The sequence below is a fragment of the Pituophis catenifer genome, unplaced genomic scaffold, assembly GCF_029215685.1.
Source record: "Pituophis catenifer annectens isolate HBS135680 unplaced genomic scaffold, rPitCat1.0.hap2 SCAF_10, whole genome shotgun sequence".
NCBI classification, from domain to species: domain Eukaryota; kingdom Metazoa; phylum Chordata; class Lepidosauria; order Squamata; family Colubridae; genus Pituophis; species Pituophis catenifer.
The window spans coordinates 31,078,834-31,093,434 of NW_027256890.1; the positions used below are offsets into that span (position 1 = coordinate 31,078,834).

Here is a 14,601-nt window from a genome sequence, read left to right on the forward strand (position 1 = left end):
TTAAAAGGGAAAATGGTCATTCATGCCTTGGTCTCTTCCCTCCTAGATTACTGCAGCGTCCTCTACATGGGGCTGCCTTTGAAGGCCACCCGAGAAACAACCGGCCCAGAATGTGGCAGCACATGCAGTGAAGGGGTTTCCCCATGTACCCATGTGGGTACTTTACACCCCTGTTGTGTGAGCTGGATAGACTCCCAGTACCTTCCAGGTGCAATTCAAGATGCTGGCTATGACAGTAAAGTAGGGGTCTCCAAGCTTGGCAATTTTAAGACTTGTGGACTTCAACTGCCAGAATTCCTGAACTGGCTAAAGAATTCTGGAAATCAAAATCCACAAGTCAATGGCAGCTTTCCCAACCTTCCTCTCAGTGCCTTCCCTCTTCTCTGCATAAGAGAAATGGGGAGAGGTCAGTTGCAGGTGCTTTGCTGGACACCCCCCCCCCAGCTTCCTATATTCAAACTGTCTCATGAAACCCAGTTTTGCACTTGTTCCCTGTCATTCAGCCCCCTCCATTCTTTCCTTTTCTTCTGCAACTTCTGCGTCCCAACTGTTTTTGAGGTTCTCTTGCATACCCCCACCTCTTGCTTCCCTCTAGCAAAGTGGGCCAAAGCCAGCCATTTTCGCCTCTTTGCACATGTATTTGTTGCTAGGAGGAGCAGACCATATTTGTCCACCTGGAAATGTCTTTATGCGCTATCCCATCCTGAATATACACACTCTAGAAATGCAGGCATGTGCTCTAGTTTCCACCATTTATGAGTAACAACCAATTTCTTGCTCTATTTTTGCCAGCAAATGCAGCTGCTTTGATCTTCCATACATTCATTTTCAAAGCTGTGGTTGTCACTCATACAGTATAAAATGGCTTCTCAGCCAAGAGCACAGCTTTGTCTGCCTGCAAAAGTGTGCACACTTTCCCATGTGCAACCAACAAAATTCTACCCTGTCCCCTCTTTTGCTGATCAGAATGCCTTTTAATCTCATTCAGGTCAGGGTCATCTTAGAGACTGACCCATAGAGGGGAGAGAAAGAACCTGAAGCAGAAGGACGAGGGTCCGCAGGGACTGGGGAGGGAGGGTGGGCGAGCAAGGGTTGCACGAGGCTGAAGTTCCAGGCCATCCTAGAGCAGGTCCAGTTAGGCAAGTGATGAGAAATACTTGTGGAGAAGAGGCAACTCTAGGGAGACATCAAAGCTGCCAGAGCTGATGTCTAGAAAATGGGGCGTTCAGATTAGTTCCAGAAGGAAGGACTAGAAACAAGGAAGCACTTGGTTGGACATCAGCTGTCCGGGGTGAAGCACTCAGGACAGGGTGGATCTCCTTCCATGGAGAGAGGTGTGGGGTGCGGATTCCTGGGCAGACTGGATGGCCTCCAAGATTCCCTCCAACCCTTATATATGGGGTCCTGTAGCTGTGACCCTGGCTAAATTGTATTGTGAGCGGCATAAATGCTAAAACAGTATGAGATGAAGGGGACTTCATCTTGGGCTCTTTATGCTGCAATGAGAGGCAAGCTGTAAGGAAAGGCCCTTGTTTTCACAGACAGACAACCGGCCTTTTCCCAGCTCTTCCTCTTTGCTCCTCTTCTGTGCGAAATCACAACAGACGCTGACCTTCGTCATTGCTTTGTTCAGTCAAGGTCTCCACTTCATGCTTCTTAGTAACATGGAGAATAACGTCGTGATTGGCTTATTGGCCAGTCACACCTGTGCTACGCAGGATTCCCGGCCAGCATTAAGAACAACACAATTGTGGCCACAATTTCAAAAAAGCCAGCAAGGTGCATTTTTACCTCAAGCCCCCTCACTGTTCTAAGCAAGCCAGGATCGCTAATGTCCAGAATGCCAGTGCCTGAATTCTCATTAGGCAGGAAGGGGAGTCAAGGGGGCTTTGCATGACTTACATCATAAGTAACCACTGAGCCCAATTTTGGGGAAGTTGAGGACACGCAGAGCCATTAATGAATCATCCAGGTTGAACATGTCTGACTTCCTAGGCTAGTTATCTGAGGCCCCACAGAAGCCCTGGCTGGCAAGGGGTCCCCCAGGGGCTTCCTCAGCCTGAGCCAGAATTAGTGGGGAATGAACGTTGGACCCTTAAGCCCCGAGAGGTGGAAGAGCAAGACCAGCGAGGGATTTGGGGAGCCATTCAGCGCTTGCTGGGGAGGCAACGTCAACAGAATGAAGGAGGGGGGGGGCAGGAAAATGCTCCTTCTCGTGATGCCCATATGTAAAGTAGCTCCCTGGGAGGGGCCAAGAGGGGACGGTGGGCAGCAACTCCCGGCCTTGAACTCTGCACTTGCCTTTGGGTGGTATCCTATCCCCCCCTGCTTAAAAGCCCCCACTTCTCCCTCAGTTTGCAACATGACCCTTGATGAAACTCATCTGGCTTTACCCGGCTGCGGTTGCCAAGGCAATCAGATGTCGCCCTGGCAACCGTAACCACCTTATGTTCGTTAATTTGAAGAAGGTTCCCTGTCTAAGAAAGAAAATTGCTTTGGACGGTTATGCCAGTGTAGAAAGGTTGGCATCCCACCACCGCAATGACCATGGGGCAAAGCCCCGGTAGGGTTCTGCTGGGGCCCGTTTCAGGTTCCCTGTGCAAGAGAGGGACTTTCCGGCAGGAGACCAGAGTGGGGCTGGGTGGGGATGCCAGGGCACCTCCTCTGCCCACACAGCCCCAACCAAGGCCACTCCATCGGGGACCAGCCGGGAGCTTCAGAAGAGCCACGATCAGGCCACGGTTCTACCACGGTTCTGAAGGCTCTCAGAGAGGCAAGGAGCCATCACGGTGGGAGCCGAGTGTGACTTGCAAGGCCACAGGATTTGAATTGAAAGCCAGGCTGCTGCCCAGAAAGGACCTCCAACCGAGTTGACCCACTCCTCAGTTGCAAACAGCTCAGCTCCACCCTCGTCCCATCACCAGAAACCATGATGGGAACAAATTGCAATTTAGCTCCCTCTGGGGTTGTTAATATCCATAACCTTGAAAGTACTAGGAGCAGCCATGGCTGTTTCCAGGGAAGGGATGTCCCAACACCCATTGATTCCCCCAGCTGGGTAGCAGTGGGGGGAGGGGGGCTCCCTTTGCAATGGTAGCTGGCCTGCCTGCAGCCAGATCTGCCAGGAATGAAGCTGAACAGTCCAAGGCAGCCTTTTTATTTCCTCACCTGTCATGGGCGGGGGAGGGGCTTCCCTCCTACAAAGAGCCAGGGCCACTCGGAGACCTTGGGGAGAGCTGATGAAATACCAATCAAACTCCCTGCAATGTTAACGTGCTGCCATAATGCTGAAGTTTGGTTGGGGTTGCCAGGATCAGCGTGGACAGGCTGCCTGATCATGTGGAGCTGCTTCTCTGGATCATCTTGGCTCAGAAGATGCTGTCATCTCTCTGGCCAGCTGCACATCTGGCTGGCTGCTTGACCCTCTCCTTGGCCAGCTTTTCTGGGATCAACATCTTGACCACCACACACAAGCCAGCCCTCGCAGGCCATCCCTGGGGTTACTGAACTGAGAGAATCGGTGGGCCTCGTCACCACCCATGTAGGGCTCCAAGCTTTCTCCCCATTTTCAGGGGAGGCGCTCCCTGCTCTTCCCCTGCCCCTTCTGCTCTGGCTGGCCGAGCCACAAGCCACAGATGCCCTGTTCTCCTGCCAGGGCTCTGCAGCCCTGGGTGGCCAAGTCACGTGGGGGCCCAGCCAGCCAACCAGCCAGCGGTTGAAGGGTACCTCTGCTTCCCAGCCTGCCTCCCCTCCAGGCCCTGCCCATCAGTCGGAAAGAATGCAGAGGAGCCTTCCAAGAAACAGGAGGGTTGGGGCTGCCTGGCTCAGGGCTTCCTCCATTGCTACGTGGGAACAGCCTCCTCTGCTGCTGCCCAGCTCCTGCGGCAGGAGAGAAGCCTCCGAGAGGGTCTGTGCAGCCAAAGGACAGGACAAGAACTGGACATTCAAGCGGGTCTTCGGCTTCTAAGATTTGCAGGCACTGAAGGGTCCAGCGAAGCCCCTCTCACCCTCAGCGTGGCCAGGGGAAGTCCCAGACTGGCAGTCCTAAGCAGGAACAGCCTGTGCCAACCTCTGATCCCTGGGAAAGGCCCGAAGGCACCATGGCTCACCGCCACCAGATGTGGACTTCTGCTCCAAAGGCTTTGAAATGGGATCAGGTGACTGGTGGAGGCCTCCTGTGGCTAATGGGCACTCGGACACGTACTTCTTCCAAGCAGCTCGGATGGCACTTCTTGGGCACCCCAGGGAGCTTTCCTGGACCCCAGCGTTGTCTCCCATTCCTTCTTTCCTCCTCACTTATGGCCACTACCTCTGCCTGCTCCCTTTTTCTGGCTTCCCTTGAAAACAGTGACACCTAATGGGCACATCGCCTCCGGCAGTGTTTCCCCAGGCTGAGGCCCCTTTTTACATTCAAAGCTTGGGAGTATTAGAAGATACAACTTGGTTTGTTTAATGCTGTGGCCTTTTGATATTTTGATAGGAAATTAAGAGAGAAACAGGAAGGGAATAGGCACAATTTGCCCTCCCTACCCGCCTCCTCTGTTTTTACCAAAAGCCCTTTTTTAAAAATTACCGGTGTCTAGGAATATCATTCAGAGAATCTTTTCATATCTCTGTCATTTCTTTAAGTCCCCATGTTTTCCTTATCCGCTAGATTCGGTTTCTTAGATTTTTCTGTTTTCAATTATTAGGTTTAAGTTCTACATTTTAACTGTGAATTGTACAAATTATGAGAAACCTGGTGTACAAAACATAAAACAGAACTCCTTCACAGTTACACTCATAGCAATTTCTAGCAGATAACATTCAGTAATCTTAATTTTAAAAATTGTATAATAGAGTTTATTGTAGGTCTTAATAAAATGTCTGATTATATTAACAATCTGTGTAAACTGTTTATCTTATTCTTTTGATTGAATACTTAAATTATCAGGGAAGATCCAATGAATTCAGTTTTCAATAGCCTTCCAAATGCTGGTATAAAAATAATTGAACTCTTTGACAACTTCGCAGCTTCTGTTTCAAACTAGCACTGGGCAAAAGTGTAATCCACAAATCTGAATTTCTAAAACTCTCCATTTGAGGAAACTTGATTTTGTGTAGATTCTCACTAGGAGTGCCAAGTGTTAAAAAGCACCCCTTTCTCTCAGCCACGCACACCACCGCCTCTCTCCTCTCAAAATAACGGGCAGCTGCCGGGCCTGATTCTTGCCAGCTGCCCCATTGGTAGAAGAAACTGCCCCTGCAGATCAGCGCCAGGAACCTGTGGGGTCCAAAAGGCGAAGGGACACAGGGGGAGATCATTGGCCTCCTCAGAGTCTAGCAACTGAGAGAGGCAGACGTTTGAATCTAGAGACTGGTTCTCCAGACTTGCAACGTTCAGTTTTTCCTGAACCCTGAGGTTTTAGGCTACCTGGGCTGAATGACAGGTGTGAGTGTGAGTGTGTTTGTGTTTGAAGAGGGCTGGACTGCAGGTGAAATGCTTTGCACTTAGAAAAGCAGCCTATCCTTGATATACTGGTCTAGTGTTCTTACATGCAAGAGGGTTATATGCCAAGGAAGCCTTCTGCCATGCAAGGATCTGCCCAGGTGATGGGTCCAGTCAGGTGCCCTGAGGGTCCCTTTGAGGGGTCTTCTGGGTTTCTTTGAAGCAGGACTGGAGTAAAGCAAGCACTGCTATATTTCTTCGGCATCTTTCCAACAAGGAAAGTTGTGGATTCCAATGATCCACAGCTGTTGCCCAAAGCACATTATTTCTTAAAAAATTTCTTGTTCAGAAGGAAGATTAGAAGGTTGACGTTGATTTTGGCTCTGTCAAACATTTTCATGACCGCCACACCTTCATACTGGAGCTGGAGGAGGTCCTGAAAAGAGAGAGAGGTTCTGGCGGGGCACAGGGTCTCCTGCTTGAGCAGGGGGTCAGACTACAAGACCTCCGAGATCCCTTCCAACCCTTCTGCAGCAGAATGTCTCCACGTGAGCTATTGCTAACAGGGCCCAGAATGTTTTAGATGTGATTTATGCAAGTGATATAAATCACTTGATGATATAAAGTGATACAGTAGTCATGCAGTGCGCCTGTGCCTCACTCAGTCTACCTTTACCACCATTGGAAAGCTGGTAAATAATTAAATAATCAAACTGTATGGAGGGAACCCCAGTCAGCTGCCCCCTTACCTGGTAACTAAGCTGAAAGTTTTCCATGTTGACCCCCATAAACTTCGCCTTGACCTGGAACTTGCCAGCTTCTTGGGATGGGATAATATCAAAAATGACATTTCTAAGTCTGGGAAAAAAAAAAAAACCAGGGAGGGAGGAAGGAATTAAAGCCCTGAAGCTGAGAAAATGTCATCAGGAATGAAAGATGCAGCAAGAAGGAGATCTGCTTTCCTCGCAGAACAAGAAAGAAAAGTTTGGCCAGGACAACAAGCTGAGATTTCAGACATTTTGCTCCCTCCGAGGAATCTCTCCCGCCTACAGGCAGGCTCAGAGGACGCCTGGAGGGGGGGGGGGGGCGGGGGGAATCCGCATGGAAGAACGAGGGGCGGCAGGAGCTGGGAGGAGGAAGGGGGGCATCTGGACTTACTGGTTTGGTGGGAGGGCCTCAATCTCCAGCAGGACCCCCTTCTCAAATAGGCGGGCCGCTGTGTAATGAAGCACAGCCTGTTTCTTGCTGGGCCTGAAGGGAAGGAAAAGGGGGCAGCCTGGATATGGAAGCTTGGGGGGAGGCAGGAGGGATGGACGGACGGACGCCAAGCCTCACCTGCCCCCACCTTGGCTTTCCTTCCGCCTGGGCCCCAGTGTGGTCAGCACGGAAGGAGCAGAAGAGGTTTCCGAGCCCCATGGGGCTCCGGCCGGACTCTGCCAGCCTTCCCATGGTGGACTTGGGCACAGCTATCGGACAAGGAATGCCAGGGGAGGGGGGTCTGCTGGGGGAAGGGAAATGGGGCCAGTGTTGCAAGGCCTTTCCGATGGGGGGGGGGGGAGAGCATCTGCAATGTTCTTTTACTGGCTGCCCTGAAAAGTTGCAAAAGGTGAGGTGGGGGGTGGGGGGGTGGCGGCACAGCCAGAACCTTGCTTTGTCAAAAGAGAAGCTGCTCCATAAGAGATTAGGAGCCCCTCCCCACTTTCTTTTCAGGCAAGATTGTGGCGTCTCCAGGCCAGCCCCCACCCCCACCCCCCAAGGCAGAGGGCCCCTTATCTGGACCCAGCCACAGCTGCCAAGCGCCCTTGATCCCGGAGCTGGCCGGGCCCCATACCTGTCTGCAGCAGCCAGGTTGTCTAGGCAGGTGTGGAGATACTTCTGGTAGTAGTCCACTTGCTCCCGGTAGAAGCGGCGCTTGGAGGCCAGGCCTCGCAGGGTCTGCTGCAGCTTTGCCAGCTGCCCTCTGCGGCACTGCCGGTGATGCCTCTGAGAGCAGATGTCCTGCGGGAAGCGGAGACCGGCCCAATGCACCAGGCAGTGCTCTGAATTAGCCCCCGCCCCTCATCTGGACCCCAGTTCTCAATCTTGGCAACTTTAACATGGGTGGACTGCAACTCCCAGAATCCCCAGCTGAAGACAGAAGGCCCTCCCACTTCCCAAGAGAAGGATAAGGCCTTGGCGACTTTGTGGACTTCAACTCCCAGCTATGTTGGCTGAGGAATTCTGGGAGTTGAAGTTCAAGGTTTTAAAGTTGCGCCACGGTGGAGGAGTCCCCTGAGCTAAAGGCGCCTCCCTCTGGCTATTATTATTATTATTATTATTATTATTATTATTATTATTATTATTATTATTATTAATTAAATTTCTATACCGTCCTTCTCCAAATAGGACTCAGGGCGGTGCACAGCCAAAGTAAAAAACAGAGCATACAAAATTTAAAAACAGTATTAAAATAATTAAATATTTTGGCCGTAAATTAAAACAACCCAATTTAAAATCAATTTAAAATTTAACTCAAGCCAGCCTAGCTAGTTGAAATAAATAGGTTTTCAGGGCCCAATGAAAAATCCTTCCCCACAGCTGGCCTAAAAACGGCTTCCCTGCGATTTTACTCCTTCCATTTTACAGCAACCGTTAACCAGGATGCACAACAGCCCCGCCAGGTAGGCCAGAGAGTGAAAGAGGCCAGGTGCTGCCTACCCTCCTCCTGCAGGGCACCTTTTCCACTGCCTGGGTTACCTGGGCAATCTCGCCGAGCAGGGCCCGGGACTGGCCGGCCCAGCCCACCAAAGCCAGGTGTTCCAGGTTCTGGAGGACTTCCTTCTTCTTCTCTGCCAGGGAAAGATGGCCATGCAGTGCTCGCTCTCGGCCCTGCGGGTGGCCAGTCGCCCTTCTCTGCAAGAGCTGTCGGTGGAACCGCTCCTGCGGAAAAGGAGGTTGCAGCTTTGACTAGTCGCTAAGTGACTGGTTATAAGTGGAGGACCACCAATTCAGCAACAATCCAAACATTAATACCCAACCAGGAGATCACATTTGTGTCTCTCTGCAGACAAGCAGCTCTCGTCATTCCAGCCCCAAAGCTGATTTACTGGCCTCCTGAAGGCCAATTGTGATCGGTTCCAGCTGTCCTGAGGGAGAGGGAGAAGACCATTCCCACCACAGGAAATGTGAAGGAAGGCAGACTTTTTACTTTCTCCTGGTTCCAGAAATCCTACAAATGGTTCTGCGTTTCTCCCATGGCTTAGAGCTTTTCTGCAGGAGTCCTCCAAGCCACGCGGGGCGCTCCCACTTCATCTGGAGGAATCCGGAGTGAAGCCCCTGGGCAGACCCACCCAGACTCTCCCCGGAGGCTCCCAGTGAGGGCATCACACCCCTTCTGGGCAATCGGTTCCCCTGCTCATCGCTCCACCCACCTCTGCTTCCGATGCCTTTGAGTGCAGGATCTCAGCCAGGGAGTCTCCGGGCTGGGACTGGATCACGTCCACCAGCATCTGTTTGGTGCTTCATCACAAAAGGAGAAAGACAAGAGGGCACCGGTCACTATGGGCAGAGCGCAGGAGGTCTTCACAGGCCAGTTCAAAGGGTCACTTTGGCAGTGAGGACTGAAAGAGGTCAAACCGCCTGAGCTCTTCTTGCTGTGGTTCTTGAAAATTTACTTGGAATTAATCCTGTTTTGCTACCAAGTAAATGGGGAGAAGAGCGATTGTTTTCCCAGTGGCCCTTATTAACCAAATGTGACCCTCAGGGAACAAAAAGGGGCATGTCCGAATTCCGCTCCTAGCTACCATTTGGTTAAGAATGGCTCTCTTGGCAAGTCATCATTGTAATTCTCCTAATGAGTCTTCATCCCAATGCAGAGCATCGGGCCCAATGAGGGTGAGCGTTGAAGGAATCTCAGCTTGCTTTGCCTCGGCCTTCTCCGCCTTCTCCGCCAGAAAGCTGAGCTGGGTCAGTCCTGCTTACTCCTTGGATGGGAGACCTCCCCCCCCCCGAGATTAGGAAGGCAGAGGCGCAAATCTCCTCAGCACTGCTGACCACGTGAACTGAATAGACTCTGCAAGCTTGGGGGCGATTCTCCTGGCAGCCCACTTTTGCCGCAGGGAGACAGACGGGCGAACATCTGGTTCAGCAAAATGCAAGGCAGTCCTCACTTACCGGCCACTTGTTCAATGACTGTTCAGAGTTATGAGGGTGCTGAACTACAAGCAGTTCTGTTTCTCCCATCACCCCTGCGGTCGTATGTTTGCGATTCGGGCATTTGGCAACTGCAATAGGACAGCTGCAGCCCCCCAGGGACACATGATCGCCACCTGCAACCTTCCCTGCCGGCATACCACACGCCAAGTAGTCCATGAGAAAAGCAGCAGAGAAGGTTGCAGGCTGCTCTGGTATTCCTCCCCCACCCCCAGTGGTGTGACATGCTCACACCAGCTGCCCCTGCAACCTCCCCACGTGGCAGCAGCTGCTTCCTGCCCTTCAACCTGCTTGCACGCAACCTCGGACCTGCCACTCCCCCCTGGCTTCCCCAATGATCTCTACTTGTGGGAAGCCGGCGGGAAGTTGCACAGAGGTCCTTGCTTAACAACCACGATCTTCTTAATGATGGCCATGGGACTGCCGTTGCTAAGAATGCAGTCACCTGACATCATGCTTTAGTCACATCACTCAGTGACAGTAATTCCAGTCCCAACTGAGGCCTACCTAAAATTCTGTACTTTCCCCTTCCCACTGGCTTCCTATATCGCTGAGTGTCTGAGAGACTCTTTGTGCTCCTGATCGTCACCCACTTGCTATTCACGAGGTTTGGGGGGGAAGGGGGGGAGCCGGGCCCGACCACCTTCCCTGGCCAAGGGATGCAGCCACCCACCTCAGCCACAGGCGTTCAGCACCTGCTTCCCCCTCGGCTTCGGCTTCCACCCCGCCGTATTTGCTGCTGAGCGTGAGCGAGAGCTCCGTTCTGGAGAGCTGAGACAAAGCGTCCTCCCGGGTCCCGTTTGCCCCCCGTCCCAGGCTGTGGCCTGCAAAAAGACAGCAATCCAACAGGTTCAGAGGAGCGAGGGAAGAAAGCAAGCCAGAAGCCCAACACTCTTTTGGGGCAGCCTAAAGTATGGGATCCCAGCCATGGAAACTGAAGGACAGGGAGTGAGGAGAGGCCGATAGAAGGGAATGTCTGTAGCTCAGGATGGGATTGTGAAGTCCTTGGGGCTCTCTGAACTTGGTTATGTTCTTGAAGACGTTTCAGTACCTAACTAGATAACATCATCAGTGCTAGAAGGGGGTAGGGTTTGTGGAGAGGAGGAAGAAGAGGAGGAAAGTGGCTGTGCTCTCTGAGATTAGTTTTCTTGAGGACGTTTCATGACATCATCAGTGCTAGAAGGGGTAGGGTTTGCTCTCTTTTTCTAGACAGTGGTTTGTCCTGTCAGGTTTTCTTCTTGGTAGTTCCTTGACTAGGTTGTTGAAGTACTTGAGAACTACAAGTCAGACAAACAATCCAAAAGGAAACAACAGCAGAGCCAACAGGCATTAGCACAGGGCTGGCTGAGCCAATGCGAGTTTCAAGCAGTTTGCTTGGGCACCAAATGAGGAAAATCAGCAAATGGGGCAACCGTGGTGTGACGCAATGCTCTGTGGCTTCAAATGGGGGCCAGTCGGAGCTCATGCTGGCCGGGGTCTCCAGGACGTCTGCCAGACTGAACGTCCCAAGCGGACTCTTACCCAGATTGGCTCAACCTCAGAGTAACCGCAGCCCCCTGAACCGTCCCAGCCCTGCTTTTGCGCCAGCTGGCTCTGGCAGTCTCATGGCCCACGCCCCTCAGAAGCAGCCCCCCAAAACTGGGAGTTGGGCTGAAGACAGCGGTCCCACCACTCTCTTGAGAAGCCTGGTTCAGAATGATAAACGTTAAGGGCCCCGTTTCTTGGCTTTGCTATTAGTTGATTAAACATCACAGCTGCCATTTGTATTGATTTATTTTTTGTGGATGTATTTACTCTTTTACTGTTTTTTAATTGCTTTATAATTTTAGGATTGTAAGCCACCCAGAGTCCCTTGGTTGAATTGGGTGGCTACAGAAAATGAACGAACGAAATGCAGAAACAGACATTGTGGAAGGAGAGCCATGTTAGTCTCTGGCAGGCCAACCTTAGGAAGAGTCCGCCAGCACCTTTTCCAACTGGCAACCTTTATTAGGACTGTAAGTTCTTCTGAGCTGCAGCCTTTTAGAAAACATGCAAATTGGAAGATGCTACCAGAGCCCTCCTCTTTTGGGCAGGAATCGTGCCCCATCCTATGCCAGTAGAGTACCGGGAGGAGACACTGTCCATTCAAAGAGTGCCCTCGGCTTACCTATCAACGATGCAACGGTTGGCACCTCTCCAAGGTCTTGCAAAAGTTTGTGCAGAACATCCTGGGAATCAGGAGCCAGGCAGTGCTGGTGCTCCAGCAGCAACTGTGTCGTTGGCAAAGAGGAACAAGCAGAGAAACATTCCCCATGCCTTATCTATCCCACTTTCCAAATGGTGTAAAACAAAGATCATTTGGATAATCAAAATACAGTCTTAAAATTATGAATTAAGACAACAAAGATGAAGAATCTGAGTAGCAAGAAAGCCATGGACAGTTAGTCTAAACCAGGGGTGTCCAACCTCGACCACTTTAAGACTTCAACTCCCAGAATTCCCCAACCAGCCAGTTGGTCCACAAGTCTTAAAGTGGCCACAGTTGGACCCCCTGCCCTAAACCAAATGGCTTTGTGGAAAAAAGATACAACCAAGGGGGAACTAGGATGGGAACAGGGGCTCAGGTCTATAAAAACTATGGGCTTATTTTAAAAAAGCCACACATTATTGGATTTTCACATGTCAAGCCAGAAAGCCAAAAAATCACAAACAAGCAAGACAAAGATTGGTTTGGCCTATGCACAAAAGCAATTATTTCTCTCCCCTTAAATCGTACTTTTCCCCCTGACATTTGAGGTTTGCACCTTGTGGGTGTTGACCAGCTCCCCAACCGTTATGTAGACCACTGGTTTGGTGATGGCCACCAGCTCAGAATATTTGTCCAGCTTAAATCTCTCTTCCGGTTCAGGGACCAAACAGGCTGTGTCGATGAATGCTCTGGAAGAGACGGAAGGAAAGAAGAACATAGAATCACGAGAGTGGAAGGAGCCTGGGAGGTCTTCTAGTCCAACCCCCTTGGCTCAAGCAGGAGACCCTACACCCGTGATGGTGAACCTATGGCACACGGAGCCATGTCTGTGGCCACGTGAGTGTTGCCCTAGCTCAGTTCCAGTTCCACATGTGCGCGCCGGCCAGATCATTTTTGGGCCTTCTGGGCCCACCAGAAGTTGGGAAATGGGCTGTTTCCGGACTCCGGAGGGCCTCGAGGGCATAGGTGAGGCTGTTTTTGCCCTCCCCAGGCTCCAGAGGCTTTCTTGGTGAAAAACAGGCATACCGGGCCCACCGGTAACCTTTTTGCCGTTGCGTGCCAAAAGCTGGGTGAGCGCGGGCGTGGCAGTATGTGTGTGTCGCATGCACAGGGGGGCAGGGCACGGCAGGGGGCCTTGAATTATGGGTGTGGGCACATGAGTGGGCAACCTCCCCCATGCTCCCCCCGCTTTTGGCACGCGACGGCAAAAAGGTTACCCATCACTGCCCTATACCATTCCAGTCCAGTCCCTTCTTAAAAGCCTCCAGTAATGGAGCACCCACAACTTCCGGAGGCAAGACGTTCCACTGGTTAATTCCAGGAGGCTTCTCCCCTTGATTAGTTTCCATCCGTTGCTTGTTCTTCCTTCTGGTGCTTTGGAGAATAGGTTGACCCCCCTCAAATGTTGGACGACTGCTATCATGTCACCACTCTTCCTTTTTTATTTATTTATTTGTTTGTTCAACTTGTATGCCACCTTTCTCCGAAGACTCAAGGCGGCTTACAATGAATTTAAAAACCATATATAAAAACATTAAAAAAAAAACACTATATATAAAAACATTAAAAATTAAAACATTAAAAACAATTAAAACCCATTCACACCATTCATGGCCGGATCTCGCCAGATCGCAATAGCGAGATCAACGGCCCCAGGCCTGCCGGAAAAGCCAGGTCTTCACCACTTTCCGGAAGGCCAATAGGGTGGGGGCAGTCCGGACCTCAGGAGGTAGATTAGAGGTAGTTTTTTCACTGCATTAGACATGGTGGGCCCCTTCCCTCCCTCCTAAACAGCCAAGGCCTTGATAGGGCCTTGATAAGAACCTTGATAGTACAGGGGTTTAGTGCACCCTGTTATTAACACAGCTGCCTGCAATTTCTGCTGGTTCGAATCTCTCCAAGGCTCAAGGTTGACTCAGCCTTCCATCCTCTCTAAGGTAGGTGAAATGAGGACCCAGATTGTGGGGGCAATAAGCTGACTTTGTATAAAATATACAAAAGTATGAAAGCTATTGCTTAACGCATTGTAAGCCGCCCTGAGTCTCCGGAGAAGGGCGGCATATAAATCAAATTTTAAAAAAAAAAAAAAAAAAAGGCCAAGATCTTTGATGGGAGAGGAATGCTCTCTATCATACCTTCAAATATTTCATTTATTTATTTGAATTTGTTGACTGCCTGCTCCAAGGGACTCTTCAGGATGAGCTGCCATTTTGAGCAGACAGAAGGACTTCACCCTTTCAGCCGCACCTTTTCTTTTGGCCAAAAGCTCAGGCGAGCCACAGGTTAAGCAGCGGAAGTAGATTATATGCTGCCAGCATAACGTGGGCACTGGGGGTGACTCCCAGTTAACAGGTCAGGAATGCCAACCCAGACACCTAAGAGCTGTGAATGGGGCAGCGTTTCCATCGCACTCAGAGGGGTGAGGAACCTCATCTTGCTCCTTCTTCAGGATTAGGGAGGGAAAGACCTGAAGATAACGGCAGACAAGATGGACGTTTCGTCTCCTGACCAACCTGAATTTCTGGTGCATTTCTTCCAGGTACTGATTTACCACGTTCAAGTGGCTGTTTTCTCCCTCGAAAAGCTGGTTGGCAGCTGCGTGCTGCAGGATCTTGGCCACTGAGGCCAAATTGCGCCTCTGGTCGGGGTGCAGGGGTGCCCCAGCAGAGAAGTCCACAACATCAAAGCCATCTGGTGCCACCACCGCCGGGTTCATGAAGCGATAGTAGAGCAGGTTGCCCACCACCTAAGA

At 51.1% G+C, this 14,601-nt stretch overlaps 1 protein-coding gene across 2 annotated transcripts in view; it reads right to left on the reverse strand.

The window, feature by feature from the left end:
- Nucleotides 1–4,819: 4,819 nt before the first annotated feature.
- IQGAP3 (IQ motif containing GTPase activating protein 3) overlaps nucleotides 4,820–14,601 on the reverse strand; it is a 28,451-nt gene continuing 18,669 nt past the window's right edge. For both annotated transcript variants that reach the window (XM_070950647.1, XM_070950649.1), the window contains 10 exons: nucleotides 14,363–14,595; nucleotides 12,406–12,538; nucleotides 11,769–11,871; nucleotides 10,293–10,443; nucleotides 8,839–8,926; nucleotides 8,165–8,347; nucleotides 7,260–7,426; nucleotides 6,587–6,679; nucleotides 6,178–6,286; nucleotides 4,820–5,864 (listed from right to left, as the gene is read on the reverse strand). In XM_070950647.1, coding sequence (XP_070806748.1) covers nucleotides 5,751–5,864; nucleotides 6,178–6,286; nucleotides 6,587–6,679; nucleotides 7,260–7,426; nucleotides 8,165–8,347; nucleotides 8,839–8,926; nucleotides 10,293–10,443; nucleotides 11,769–11,871; nucleotides 12,406–12,538; nucleotides 14,363–14,595 — 1,374 coding nt within the window. In that variant the 3' untranslated portion in view covers nucleotides 4,820–5,750. The remainder of the gene's footprint in view (nucleotides 5,865–6,177; nucleotides 6,287–6,586; nucleotides 6,680–7,259; nucleotides 7,427–8,164; nucleotides 8,348–8,838; nucleotides 8,927–10,292; nucleotides 10,444–11,768; nucleotides 11,872–12,405; nucleotides 12,539–14,362; nucleotides 14,596–14,601) is intronic.